Source organism: Nelumbo nucifera, chromosome 6 (genome assembly GCF_055504915.1).
Source record: "Nelumbo nucifera cultivar China Antique chromosome 6, China Antique-T2T, whole genome shotgun sequence".
NCBI lineage: Eukaryota > Viridiplantae > Streptophyta > Magnoliopsida > Proteales > Nelumbonaceae > Nelumbo > Nelumbo nucifera.
The window spans coordinates 14101666-14117440 of NC_142654.1; the positions used below are offsets into that span (position 1 = coordinate 14101666).

Here is a 15775-nt window from a genome sequence, read left to right on the forward strand (position 1 = left end):
CAAATTCACTACAGTGCAGGCGGTTCAGGGTGAATACCGATGCTGCTTTTAAGAAGACAATTGGAAGATGTGGATTTAGAACAGAGGTCAGAAATCATATAGTTTGGTTATATTACTACAAAGTAAAACAGACTGAGTGTGATTCTGTGAAGATAAATAGGGGTGATTATTTAGTGTCGGCTTGAGAGACCGACCCTTCTACCCTGGAAAATTTTTGGGCTTGGTTATGGATTTTGTGTCCATGACCGGCCTAGGCCCGAGTCAACAATTCAACATCAAACCCAAAAATTTTAGGCTGATTTTGGGCTAAATATTGCCCTCAAGTGTAACATGTATACATGCCTGGGCTTTCAAGCATTTTGCACATGATCTGTTACCCTATTTAGTTATCTTTTTAAGAAAAATATTGATTGTAATTCCTTTTAAGAAAACTGATGGGTTGTCAATTGGTTGATTGTAACCAGGGTGGAAATTGGGTGGGTTGGCCTTTGGGTTGAACTTCAACCTAATCCATCTAATCTGCTAATTTGTTAATGATCTATTTAAATATAATTAAATTAAATGATTTGGGTTCAACCCAAATCAATCTTGACCCAACCCATTAACCGCATAACAACTTCAGTTCGATGAAAATGGCTTAAAGCTAAAACCAACTGCCTTTTAACAAATTGGTCAGATATGGCTTAATGGTAAAGATTTGTCTCATAAAAGTGTTTCAAGCAAGGTTTTAAAGCCAGACGGTCTAGACCAGACAGGGAATCATTATGGGGTCTGGTTTTTGGGTCAAATGGTCTGACCATCTGAACGGATGATCCATTCTAACAAAAAAATTAGACACCCTTCCGGTGTGGTGAAATTAAATCAAGGTTTAAAATATTGATACATCTCAGGTGGTAGTGGAAGGGATATATATTAGTACTTTGAACCTCATGTAAAGTCCTTCAAGCCAGGTAACCAGTCACGAGTGAACACGTTAATGATCCATATATACACGTAAATCCTTGTGTAGAAGGTGAAGAGTGTCATTTTAAAGCACTTTGTAAACAAGGTGTGTACAAAAAGCTACGTTTTCCAATAAGGAGTGAAGAAATATCAATGCCCCATTTAAAAGTACAACTTGGTTGAGCAATGAGGGCATATATATGGAGCCAATCAAGTGTGAACAGTTTCATAAATTGTTTATGTAACTCCATTCCATTGTGCACACCTTTGTTTGTAGTTTGTCCTGTCCTATTTGTATAAATAGAACTTATATGGACGATTCATTCATTTAATTATGTACATGCTACTTGGCCTCTGAATGTGACATTATATGGGTGTTGTTTGTTCCAAAACAATGGGACCCACAGCGGTATGTTTGAAAACCATTGCTCTATAATTCACTACACCCTCGAGAGTTCACTTTTGCTTCGACACAGTTTTAGTTCGGGAATAAACCTGCGAATCTTGGTCTTCTTATCAAAAGTTGTGATGTGTTTTAGGATTTATCATGGAAAAAGAGTGTTGGGTGTACTGGATCGAAGAAAGTGGTGTGATGTGTTCTGAAACACCAAAAATAAGGTTGTATTTGATTTGAAAGAAAAGGTAAAGACAATAATAAAGAGGTAAGAAAACCAGAATTAGGTATAGGTTTCCCTATCATTTTTTTCAAGTAAGGGTGTCAATTGACCGATTTTGGATTGGACCCTATCCAGTCCAAAATCAATTTGGACGGACACACAAGACAAATTGGATTGGACCAATCTAGTCCAAAATATTTATTAGATTGGATTGGACCTGGTCTGTCTATAATAAATTTATATTGGATTGGGTTGGATTAAGCTAATATATAATCCATTGATATAAGATAATAATATAGGTGTCAATGGAGGTTTTGGTTGAAATCAATCTAAATCAAAACAAATTTAAACAGATTGGACGGCCCAGACATTGAATTGGATCGGTCCAAAATGGTCCAAAAGATTCATTAGATTGGATTGGACCTGGTCCATTTATAATGGATTCACATTGGACTGGATCGGATCAGACCAAATCCAGTCCAATTGACACCCCTACCTTCAAACAAAATATAGCCTACATGTATTCCAAAACCCATGACTTTTCAGCTTCAGATCCAAACATAGCTGGTTTCAAAACATGCCATGGGTCATGGCTTAAAATAACATGTTTTCTCCTGTGGTGGGGGTATCTCATGAACCGAAATGAAGCAAAACACCACCTGAGCTTTGTGAATGGTGGGTGGGCCTCACCTTAGCTTTTTCCAGGTCATATATCTCATGAAACTAGGATAATAAATGGTAAAAGAAGAAGCCCAAAAAAAAGCAATTTTTCATCTTTATTCCGATTCTAACTACAAACCAAGATCCTCAATGAAAAGGAAACTTGGTGTATACATGATGCACAATGGCCAATTTATGCACTTAGTAACAAACAAGACACCACTGAGGCATCGATTACTTCATCAACAATGGCCTTGTCTTCAATCATCCTTACTTGCCCACAAAGCTCATGTTCTTCCCCTCCGAGGTCACACACACTAAACCCCAACATCGTTGCTACATCCGATGTTTATATCTCTGCTTATGGGAAATTCATGATGATTGGATTGAGCTCAAGGACCTTCTAAATGAGAACAAGAACGATGAATAAAGCTCACCCATCCCCTCATTTGACTAGGCTAAGTTGGACCCTATTAAGTCGCATAGACACCACCTGGACAATTTGGGACCTAGATATTGAAACCATCAACACTCATATGGTGGCTCATGATAAGGTGTATGATATTTCTTTGGATGGGCTTGGGGTATTTGCTTCAGTTTTCTAGGAATGGTTTGCCTAGGGTATTCAATTTGAGAGACATAGAAGTCCACCCTTATTTACAAAATATCAACTTAAAGAGTCTACTGCTAAAGGTGTCAATCAGCTGGTTGATAAGGTTTCCTATTGGTCGTAGCAGAGACTTGGGATCATGGTTTTCAAAATTGGACTGGACCAGACGGTCAAATCGAAAAAATCGGGAACCGATGAGGTGACCGGTTCTGTTTTACCCTAGAACCGTTATTTCCCCTAAAACAGTTGATTTGGTTAGCAAACCACTGACCCGGGCAGTCGAACTGCTCAACGGTTTGGCCGTTTTTTTATTTTTTTTATTTTTTATTTTTTGTCAGAATGGGCCATTCGTTTAATTCAAACGGTCGAATCGTTTGACCCAAGAATAGGACCCCTGATTGGTTCCTTGTCCAATTCGGTTTTAAAAACCTTGCTGGGGATCGAATCATACCTACACTTGAGTTGGGGGGTTGTGGGTTGGGATACCCCCTATTGTGTAGCCCTTCAAAAGAAATCAAGAAAAAAAAAAAAAAAAGATAAACTCCTTAGAGACTATCCACAAGCATCTATTTAGAAAAAATTAGGGTAAAGTAAAATATATGGTGCTTCTTATTGAAATTGCTAAATAACTCGAATGTGAATAAAGTAGTGATAAGGCATATTGACATCTTTAATGTTACTAAAGTCTTTAATGATAAGTATGCCTTGTGAAACATGAAATTATACTTTGTGAATCCTAAACTAGTGAAAATATAAGTAGATCATATGGCGTTTTTAATGTGATTTGTTGAAATTTTGATGTAAGTATGAATGGCAATTTCTACCCTACCTACTGGGTATCCATCCCGGTGGGGCTTTTTTTTTTGGGGGATTGTACAACCCATACAGGTACAGATAGGGTATGGTATTTGGCTAAACCCAACCCTTCTTGATCCACATTGTTGGAAAGCAAATGAACTTTATGTATTAGGTATTGAATTCAATAATATTTTGAATTTTATGTGAAGGATAAATGATAGTTTTATGTGTTTTTTGCATATCTTAGTTAAACAATATGAAATTATGTTGTTTGTTCATGTTATTTTACATATTTATTGCTTATAAATAAGAAGAAGTGAGAGAAAATTAAACGTGGATTCTAAACCCAACCTACTCTAGCCTTGAATGTAGGGAAGGTAGGGTTAGAGAAAGTTTTGCATTTTCATGTGCGGGGAGGGGTTGGATTCTCAAAATCCAACACACTACAGGTTTTGGGATGGGTATGGATTGGAAGGTTTAGGGAGGTAGGTGGGGTCTAAAATTTACAAAACTCTCCCCAAATTTGCTTGTTGCTATCCCTACATGTAATAAATTGTAAAAGGAGGCTCATTGAACCAACAAACATCCTTTTTAACATGTTTCACATACTAAGCAATATTATGAGCTTCCCTTTTACCAGACCTATGACTCTGACCATGAATAAAATCAACTTTAGATTTAAAGCAATTTCATTCAACTGAGGCTGAGTTTGGAAGGAGTACATATGCAAATATGTAGAGTGCAAAACCTTATATTTTGTATTATTTTGTATATATTTACACTGTACATATTTGCATTTGAACTCTTTCCAAATTGGGCCTGAATGACATTTAAAGAGCCTTAAAAACATGGAATGATATTTCTATTTCTAATGAAGTGCAAACTCCAACACCCACAAGATAGCATACCCTAAAATAACACTTGGAAATGGTTTTGCTCTACATAGCCTACTTATATTCCCAAATGCAATTAAGCCACAATATAGATATACTATTTGAGGTGGTATTTAAACATGCAAATAATAGTAGGATATATCTTTTCTCACAAATTTTCATTCCCACGCTTTCTTGTTTACTTTCCCCCATTTTCCTAACACCACATTGACTCCAGTCTCCATATATAGTAATCCCAAACTAAGGATCTGTTTGGTTTATAATCGGAATTGTCTATTCCCATATTATGTTTGGTTCAAACAATAATCTGAATGCAAATTGGAATCATCTAGAATGGGATTTCATTCCCCAATAAGAGGGGAGGGAATGACCATTCCTCAAATAAGGGGATGCCATTCCATCAAAAATGGGAATGAGATTCCAATTCCACCCAATCAAATAGTTGAGATCGGAATAACCCATTTTAATTATGATTCCAGACCCTTATTCCTGCAAACCAAATGGGCCCTAAAGCTTTATTCCCAATAATCTAGTTAGTTTTAACACACCTACTAGTCCACACAATTTGCAACAAAATTGGCTGATTGATTTTCTTTTTCTGACTAGGCAAGATTTTGGATTGGGCTAGGTTGAGATAAAACAACCAAAGCATAGCTTGTTTCTATTGTAATGGATCTAATTTGGGCCTAGGAATTTGTCCAGACAATATAGTCCAACCTCAGCTCACTGAAATTGCATTACATTTTGGCATGAACTTCACTGGCTCGTAGTATGACTTAGCATTCGCTTAAATTGAGATTTGATGCAACCATTGAGATTTTTTCTAGCAAATGACATAATCAATGTATATTTATTACTTAATGATGATGATCTTTCTCATAACTAGTATATATTGTAACTACAACATATATGTATATTCATGCATGTGTATGTATTTATTAGCTTTAAGTTGGACAAGGACTATGCTAGGGTCTATCCATAGCCACGGCTCATTTGAGAGGGTTTCAGCATTGATTGAGCTGCATTGAGTATGTTGCTTTCAAAAATCTACCAAAAATAGCTTCACCTAAAAGTTAATTTCTTTCTATACATACTTTTTGCTTTATGGGTTTTTTACTAAACATGGATTCAAGGCTTTCCATATAGGACCTACTTTGCAAAGTCAGAAGTCATGTGTCAAAGCCTTCCCAAATGGGTATCCAGTTAGGAGGAAAAACTTTGGCTATTGGGGGTCAACTAGGGGTGATCATGGGCCAGACTGGGCAGGGCTTTGCACTTATGATAAAGGCTATAGCTTAGGCCCGGCCCCGGCCCAATCCAGGGTTCGGGGTCTGAAACATAAGCCCTAATCCATGTCTACACGGGCCTGGGCCAGGTCAGGCTTGATTCTGGGCCAATGTCTTTCATATATAAAACATTGCATATCTATATATTTTATATTAAATGACATAACATGCATATAAACTTATTTTATACATTATGTAATATAAAATATTACATATAATATAATTATACATGTCATGTTATAATATTTATATATAAAAAAATATATAATATAATGTAAATTAACATGTAAGTTTAAATATATGCGAGCCGGCCTGGGCTTGAACACAAAACCCAGGCCCAAACCCGAAATTTCCGGGCCAGGCTGAAATGATTGCCCCTAGGGTTAACAACCTGTGCATGACAAGTTACCATGGGGGTGGGGTATTTGATTGAAAAGACAAACAAGGGACTGAATGGTTGATGTATCATGTACATGAATGTTTCCAAACGGCCAAAGTTTTCTTCAGTTACAACCTACTTTTGGCCCCATAATTTAGCTATAGGCTTAACCTTGCCCCTACAAACCTTTGAGCTATGTAGGCCTTACCATGGCTTGGCTAAGTTTGGTATGAGGGGTCTACAATCTACCAAAGCTGAATCCTTAACAACAACACAACAACAACCGTTTCCATCTCGAACTCGTACGAAACAATGTTGGGTTCTGATGTATCAATTTTTTGGTGATGGCCAATTTTTTGAGATAAGTACCTCGTCATTTGGTCTGCTTCCAAATGGCCGATGACTCAGGCTGAAGTGAATTTTGGCTGTCGAGATGAGTCGAGCTGGGCAGGCTAGGTGGCGAGCTGACTATAGTGCCGAGCCGCCTATGAGGTGTCAAGTTGACCAGGTGGCGAGCTGCCTGTGAGGTGTCGGGCTGACTTGCCCCCCTGTCATTAGGATTGGTGCCTTTATATAGGCCTTGCTCATGTACCGCCCCCGAGATCTTCGGGAGGTTGTGTCTACCTGGTCCGAGATCCTCGGAGTTAATTGCCATGCACGTTGACCATCTTCCGGAACGAGAGCCAACCTCCAAGGATTGTGGGGTATGCATGCCGAATTTGTCGGCGAGCACGTCTCGCAGGTCACCAGGTCGGCGCCTGGGCCAGGCCGCCAGGTGGAACACCATTAACTTGGCTAAGGCAAGTTGTTGCCAAAGTGGTTCCAGGTGTCACCTAACTGTTCTGAGGTGCCATGTGTCACAATATCATTGGAGGGCCAAATCCGCCCTCATCAGGTTCCTTAAGCATTGAGAATTGGGGCCACTAAAACTTGGAGGAGAAGATCTAAGGCGTATCTGAAGACACTATTTTTAGAGCATTATTTGTCCCCACTCAATTCTACCGAGTTTGTTGTTGGGTTACAACAAGCAAATCCATTCCTATGATACAACAAAGCTTTGGGCGAGAATTTGCAGCAAACAAAGTTAAAGAGTTTCCAAATAAACCTTCCTACGAGACATTAGCAGATCGAGCTGAGAGAGATAGGAGTGATTTTCAAAAACTTGTGTTTTGTTGCTTGATTCACGCTCCTTATATAATTTCTAAAGAGTCATGAAGAAGAGGAAGGTGTCGATTCAGAAAAGACACTTTGAAGAGTCATAATTTCAAACATTGTCATTGTTAAAAAGATAGTTAACAATTAATGACTATTAACTTTGAATGATGCCCCTTGATCACACTTAATCAAATCATAACCGTTGCGCACCAAAAGTCAAAGTGGTCTTATGGCGACCACGCGGGTATGCACAAAGTACGCCTCTAAAGTGCCTCATTGTGTCGCACACGTGCGCGTATGTTGCACGGTATAAAACCTTCATACTCTCTTATATTCCTAGGAACTGCAAATAAGCTTTTATTTAAAAACTCACAACAAATTTAGTAATTTTCCAATATGGGATAAGTTAAAAACCGGATTTAGTAAGAAAAAAAAAACTATTTCTAAAATATGTGTGTAGGTCTGTTTTCATGTAATTGATCAATCAAATCCCATCGAATTTAATCTCTAATGAGATTAAAATCCAACAAATAGTTTAAATACGTAATTCAGTCCAACTTCTAGAGCATTAGAAAATCCTTGCAAACCTAGAAATGGATAAAAAAAAGTGTTTTTTATATATAGTGTTATCTATTTCTTTTCATTGTTTGGACAAAAAACATCCTTAAATGTATAAACATCATAGAATTATCATTAAGGGTTCTCCATTTCCTTTGCGCGACCATCCCAACTACTGGATCAAAGTAGTTTGGTTCGTCAAGAATTATCATTTTCGTGGCATGGTTTGTCAAGATACACAAGCATCACAAAGTAGCTTGCTTTGATTTTTTTTTTTTTTCTCAAAACAAAAATTTTGATGCATCATTCTGGTTATTGCATATTTATATTTTCTCGTTTTAGTTTTATACATCTATCAAGCCAAGTGTAAGCTCACATGGACCTCCTTATCTTTCCATTTATTGCACATATGGTTATTTATTTTTAAATTAAATTATTAAAAATATAAGAAATCACAAGAAACCCTTCTAGGTCTTAAATTTTTATATTAAAATCATTATTATCCTCTTTGATAACTGTGTATGTTTGTGTTTGTAGGGATGTAACTAAAGTGGGCTCAGGTTGAGATTTTGTTAAATTTTTAATCGATCAGGCTTGAAGGCCTAAGACCAAAGCAACGTAAAATGCTAACTTGGGCCAACCTAAGCTGCATCCCTCGTGTATTCGTAACATCTCCCCTCCTCCCATGAAACCCCTTCTTTCTTTTTTGAATTTATTAATTGAGCAAGGTGTACATTAGATGAGTTGGGTCAAGTTAAAGGCCAACCCAAGACTAACCCTAACTTGAGTCCAAATTAATGTCAAAACCCAAATTTTCCAACCCAAAACTAACCACTTGGGCACACAAAGAGAAAACTCAAGTTCCGAAAACTTTATTTTGTTCAAAGACAAAAGCCTCATTACCCATTTCCTTCTAACAAATTAATAAAGTGATTCATTGGATTTGCGTTCTGACTATTGAGGCTAAAATTGTGTCCCAAATAAGGTTTAAATACCGGCATTGTATATCATATGGGTAAGCTTGGAAATGGATATATGTCATGATAGAAGTTGGATGTGCATGGTTTTGATATATATACACACTTGGATACATTAGAGAAACTTCTATAACTAATAATGACACTAATTCTAAAGTTGAAATAAGGTATAAATATATAATAAATGTATACATCAATAGTTTATATGAAAAAACAGTACCGGGAGTCCTATACAATCACATAATAACTTTATAAATTGTTACTTATTTATTAAAGATCTTTTATAAATAGTAATTTTTTGTTTCTTCAAATAATCAATGTGTTTTATTTACTTGTTTATCATGGATTGAGTTATTAATTAATAACTTACAGAAATGAATATTTTTAGTTTAAAAATATATAAGATCCATAATAATTTATAATATACATATAATATGTAATTAGCGATTTTCAATTATTAGATACAACTACTAATATAATTATTTACATCTTGTTTTTTTATGAAAATTGTCAAAAAGTAAGCAAATATTAATTTTTACATATAATTTTTTGTTGGATCAATGGGTTTGACAAATCATTGATAGAAATCGTGTATGTTATATCAAATAAATTATACTAATAATTTTTGGAATTTTCTATTTTTTGGTGAAAACCAATAAATCTACTAATAGATGCCTTAATATCAAAAAATCTAACCACCAATCACCATATTTTTGCAATTAAAACACCAAAAATACATAAATCCATTGAACAATAATGATTAAATGAAACTTTATATCCTCCTCCTCTTGGTATTACAGACTAGGAGTCTTGAGACTTTAAGGTGGGTGTGAGGACTAAATTTTGAATTTACATATGTGTCCCACAAGCACATTTGAGCATGCATTGGAAACATCTCTTGTACTTGTCATTGGGAGATGTGTCCAATACACGGTTTAGATGTGCTGTGGAGTGCCAATATAATCTCCCAAATTTGTGAGGAAACCAGATCTCTTTCACCATCAGCTGTGGGAGTTGACTAATTGTGGTGGGTTTGAGGACCAATGCACAGCTACAAGCTGCAAGGGCTGTGAGGTGTGAGGACCAATTTAGTGAGCAGGAAATCAGATCTCTTTCACCCACACCATCAACCAAATATGGTGTTCTAACTTTGTTGGCAAGCATCCAATTTGCCAATCTATTGAGAATTACTTATGTTGTGATTAATTGGAGGTGATGCTGAACCTCTCGTGAAACGCTGGTTGGAGTTTGTTGCCAATTTACCTTGTTATCCGTTGCAAGATGCCGATCAGCTGGTTGATAACATCTTTTAATTGGTCATAGTGGAGATTTGGAATGGAATTCCGCCTGCACCTCGGTTGAATGATGGATTACCCCTGTTGTATAATCCTTCAAAAATAAATTAATAAAAAAACATTTAGTTGTATTGTCATAATGACCTAGTCCTAAACCTGCTGATTTCCTCCTCCATACTTTGAATTTGGATGTAATCATGTAACTAAGGTTGATTTAGTGGGTGGTGTGCTATAGGCTCAGTTTGGATGTAACCGAGCCATATGGACATAACATTTGTATTTTATTTAGGTTGTGCATAAAGCAAGGTTTTCGAACCGTCGTTAATTCAGACGGTTGAATCGTTCAGCCCAGAAATCATTCAGGCAATCGGTTATGTTTTACCCCAAACCTAATTCCTGGCCAAAAACAATTGAATTGGTCAACGACCTGTTATGGGCGGTTGAACCGTTAACCCGTTCAACGGTTTTGCCTGTTTATTTTTAATAATTTTTATTGTCATAATGAGCCGTCCATTTAAATCAGATGGTTGAATTGTGGACCCGGAAACCGGTAGCCATAATGATTTTGTTTCCAGGTTGTTTTTTTAAACCATGGCACAAAATGCAATACAAGATTTATTTCTTGCTTTTTTAATATACATAAACATCACATAGATTAGGTGTCACATGAACAAAAATAGCTTTTAGCGTAGGAAACATAAAGCTCAGATTTGAAATAGTACAAATACAAATATGTATAGTACAGCTATATACAAAATACAATGTTTTTGTACACTACAAGTTTGTATTTATATTCCTTCCAAACTGAGCCTTCCTCTAAGGTTATGTTTGATTTAAAGGAAAAAGTAGGGAAAGGAAGGAAAATGCAAGAAAACCTTTACAAACCTTGTATAGGTTTCCCTGCCTTTCCCTACTCTTTCCTTCAAACCAAAAACTTAAAAGTGAGTTTCACATAATTTAAGACAAGAGGCAATACAAAACATCTATACATGATTGGACCAATCAAATAAGATTATGGGTTGGTAAAATTTAATGTCCTAAATTGTGCCAGCATGGCATAGAAACAAGCATGAACATAAGGATCCCAAAGGTGCCCTTAGTTGAATGATTGGAAACAAAGCTTTTATCACGGTTGCAATCTGTGACTAAACATGCAATATTCCATGGGGGTTGGGACTTTGCCAATAGAAGTTTTCTGGATAGGGGTGGATTTGAGCTGAGCCGAGCCGAGTGAATAGCTAGTTATTTGAGCTCAGCTCGCCAAGATAGTACGAGGCTCGAGCTCGGCTCAAGTCAAAAGCTCATAAGATTGAGCTCGGTTCGGCTCAAAATCGACTTGAGAAAAATATTTTATAAAAATAAAAAATATATAATATTTTTATTTGATATTTAAAAAATTAAGAATCATAATAATTAGTTATTATTATATATAAAAAAATGTTATATATTATTTTCTATAATTTTCTATTATTATTATTATTATTATTATTATATGTACATAAACATGTATGTAACTATTTGAGATCGGTTCAAAACTCGGTTGAAATTGAGCCAAGCTGAGCTCAAATAGCTCGTAAAGAGCTCAGCTTGTGGCCACCCCTATTTATGGACAATGGGACTCGAGCTGAATAGCAAATAGACCTAGCTATTTGGCAAATATTGGTGCATGCAAGATGCTTGTAGCTTCAGCCTCCTTTGACGACATCAAAGGTAATCTAATTGCTCTTCCATAAGCAAAATGACCCTCATAGTCATGAATCACAAAACCTATGCGCCATATAGGAATGACAATGGGATAGGGTGAGGCCGGGTTTTGCATGCCCTGTTTCCAACTTTAAACCCGAATTCAAATGCTTTGTCCTATTTTTGCCCTGAGGGTTAGAAATCTTAATCCTATCTCTATCCCCACAAGAAATGGGAATCCCCGAATTTATCCCAATCATTCATACTTGCATACTTGCAAATTTATTTATTTTGAAAATTATTTAGAATTATGTAAATATAATATAATATTAACAGCTATATATTATGTGATATTATATGATATAATATTAACAGCTATATAGGGGTCGGAATTGAGGTAGGGAGGGCAAATGCCATTCCAGTCCTATCCCTGATCTCCAAAGTTTCATATTTCCCTGGAATCCACCCCGACCGAAGCTGGGTGGGGCTGGAATGGATCAAAATTTCTATCTCTAATTACATGTTAGGTTCAGTTTGGAAGGAGTATAAATATAAATATATAGAGTGCACAACTTTATATTTTGTATTATTTTTTATGTATTTGTACTATATATATTTGTATTTGTATTCTTTTAAAACTGAGTCTTAATAGTATAACTGTTAAATATATTGAGCTATAGTCGATTAATAATTTGGTCAATTTTGGTTCAATATTACAGACCATCTGCCAATCTGATTTTGCACATTTATTTATTGGTTCAGGGTTGGATGTACTCCGACCCGAACCAGACCCTAGCCCTGGCAGTCAGCACAGACCATGGATTCTCATCCATTGGTTCAGCTTCAGCAGCCCAACCCATTAACATGCCGTTAGCTTTTTCCATTGAGGAGGGAGATCACAGATGAGATATGGGTTCTGTGTTCCCAGTTGGTAGCCATTACCAAATGAACACGGAAACAAAGCAGCCCAAAATAAAAGGGAAAAGTCCCACTTTTAGACGTAATTTTGCAAATAAAACAGGGTAGTTCTAGCAGTCCCCTATCATATAATGTTGCTGTAATTAACGAACGGACATTAAAACAGCTGTGGGGGGACACCAAACCAGTGTGTCGGAGAGAGAGAGGCGGGACTCCACTCGTACCATCCAAAGGCCCAAATTCCCTCTCTCTCGCGCCCAAGCCCCTCCTGCCCCGCTCTCTCTCATCGACGCTCGCACAGTGACGCACACTCCTCTGCCTCTTTATTCGACTCGGTTGCAGACACATACCCACATACCCTTGCAGACACATACCCATATCCTATTTCGTTTTCTCTTCTTTGGAGGGCTTTCTTTCGTTGCTGCTCCGGCGATACAGCTCTCACCAAAGAGCATCGGTATGTCTGAGTGCTCCCAGTCTCAGTTCACATCTCTCAAGTGTAAGTTTCTGAATCCCTAATGTTATTCAGTTAATCTAATCTCTTTCTCTCTAGTTTGTAGCTTTGTTTTAGTTTGTTTTTTTTTTGTTGCTTCTGTTGTTGAATTCGATTCTTACTTTTAGTGGGGTTGGGGGGGATCGTGTTATTCGCTAATCCCTAATCTTATACTTATTTATTTATTGTGCTTCTACTTTACTTTCTCTTTTGAGTTTAGATGGATTGGGTAGTTTTGGTGATGAGAGTGCTTATTTATTTATTTTGTTCAAGTTTTATGTTTCTGTAGAAGTTGTGATTAGGAAATGCTTGTGGGATTGGACGTTACAGTTCTGATTAAGGAAAGGTAGGTCATGGTTCGTCGTATTGGTTAGTATGATTAACTGGCCATTTCTAGGGTTTTTAGGTTCAGTTCTTTTGGGCATTTTCTTGTTTAAATGTCACAGACGCTCAGCTGCATTTCATGTTTCTGGGCGTGGATTCTCTACAGTAATGTTTCCATTATATGTTTCTTGAATTTCTTAGTCTGTTATTGAAGTGTTTTGCGTCTGTAACTCAGCATTTTCTCTGAACTATTAGGTTGCTATTTCTGTTTGCAAATTTAGTTTGAACTTCTGTTTTAGTCAAGCTTCAAGGAGTTAGCTGTAAGTTTTCATTTTTTTTTTTTTAATTTCATACACATGCTATATATGGTGAAAATCTGAAACGATCTTTGGTGATGGTTTCATTCAGGACACTAGGGTTGCCATTTTGGATTTGATGGCGTGGACGGAGATGGATGGTGGCAATGGGAGGGATGGAGATTCAGTTGGAGATAACGGTAGCTTGAAAGCACCACACACTTCTGCTGATTCTAGTGCTTCTCCAGTGTACATTTCACCTGTCCGAAAGAAGTTCGAAGCCAAGGATGATCTGTCCTATGCCAACATCTTACGTTCTAGGAATAAATTTGTGGATGCCCTTGCTATCTATGAGGCTATCCTGGCCCGGGATAGTGGGAATGTTGAGGCTCTAATAGGCAAGGGAATCTGTCTCCAGATGCAGAATATGGGTCGACTTGCTTTTGAGAGTTTTGCAGAAGCCATCAGACTGGACCCACAGAATGCATGTCCTCTCACGTACTGTGGCATTCTGTACAAAGATGAGGGTCGTCTGTTGGAGGCAGCTGAGGTATGTTATCTGCAATGTTGTTATTTATTACTGCATCATCATCATCAATTGTTGGGAAGATGGCTCTTTTTTCCTTTTCTTATTCATTCAGGAGATAAATATTGATTTTTTTTTTATATATGCTTGTAATATGGTTTCATTGTTTGTTGCTATTTTATATGCCATTTTTAATCTATTAGTTGGTCTCCAATTTTTGGCATTTTAGAGAGAATGATTTGCCATAAATAAATATTTCCAAACAACATTCTTTCATACCTCAACAATAATCATGGTCTCTTGCAAAACTGTTGAAGTCCACTATTTGACATGGATAGATTTGATGGTCTTCAGGTTTGATGCTTTTAGAGTCTTTTATCCCCTGTGAGAGTGCTCACAAGGGATGGACAAGAAATGGACTCATCACCCATTTAAGAAATTTGGGCAAAACGGGTCATCTAGATAGAAATAGAAGTGGAAACTTGAAAAGCAGCTACAAATGGAGTGACACACTACAGAGCAGTACATATAAAGGAAACAGATTAACAACTACAGCTGTTAGAAATTAAACCCCAGCCCTGGACAACCCCATTCTAACTCATGTCTAACCACCTCTGCCTGTGGTAATGAATCTACTAGGCCATTGACACAGCTAGGCACCCAGTTAAATGAACTATTCAAAGTGCAGCCATGGATTGTGCCTGTCAGCCTGAATTCCCAAGGCTGATGTAAAATTGATTTAAAAGATTTGGAAGCAAGACTTAGAAATGTAATGGGGATATAAAAACATAATGATGGACATAAAATAATCTAATTTGAAATTAAAGATCGAAGGTGGAAGAGAAACACCTTTCTAAGAGGATTCGTAAAATGATTGAAGTGTTGATATCGTAAAAATGTTTTTTTTTTTTTTTAAATTTTGAAAACAAATAGAAATGGGAAAATAAGATTTTAGGCCTTACATTGATAGGATGGATATATTAGAATCATCACAAAAAATCAATACCATAATTGGGAAAAATGAAAGATGGTGTACTAAATAAGTCATAGAAAGTGGAAACATCAAACATGGGATACTCTATAAAGTGTCACTCATGTGATTTTATTGGAGATGGAATTTGACAAATGCAAAGGGGTAGAGGAGGGGGTTTTGAAAATTCACATAGAAAATGGTGAAGCAAGAAGTAAAATAAGTAGGGATTAGGGAAACAATTTAAATGAATAAATAAAATTGGAGATTTGAGCCTCATTATGAGTAAGCTGAACCCATTATTATCAACCTAACTCAATCATGACCATTATTTTTAGTAATGAAGATGGAAAATTGGAAAGGTGGAGGGATTTTAGGAAAAAAATTGAAAGAAG

The 15775-nt window shown here is 36.6% G+C and overlaps 1 protein-coding gene across 4 annotated transcripts in view; it reads left to right on the plus strand.

The window, feature by feature from the left end:
• The first annotated feature begins 12904 nt into the window (after positions 1–12904).
• The window catches only part of SPY (Tetratricopeptide repeat (TPR)-like superfamily protein), a 61078-nt gene continuing 58207 nt past the window's right edge, over positions 12905–15775 (plus strand). For 2 of the 4 annotated variants that reach the window (XM_010247541.3, XM_010247534.3), the window contains exons 1-2: positions 12905–13270; positions 13997–14434. In XM_010247541.3, the coding sequence (XP_010245843.1) occupies positions 14024–14434 (411 nt within the window). In that variant the 5' untranslated portion in view covers positions 12905–13270; positions 13997–14023. Of the gene's footprint in view, positions 13271–13843; positions 13909–13996; positions 14435–15775 lie in introns of all 4 variants that reach the window. The other 2 variants (XM_010247525.3, XM_088889359.1) reach the window with 2 other exon arrangements.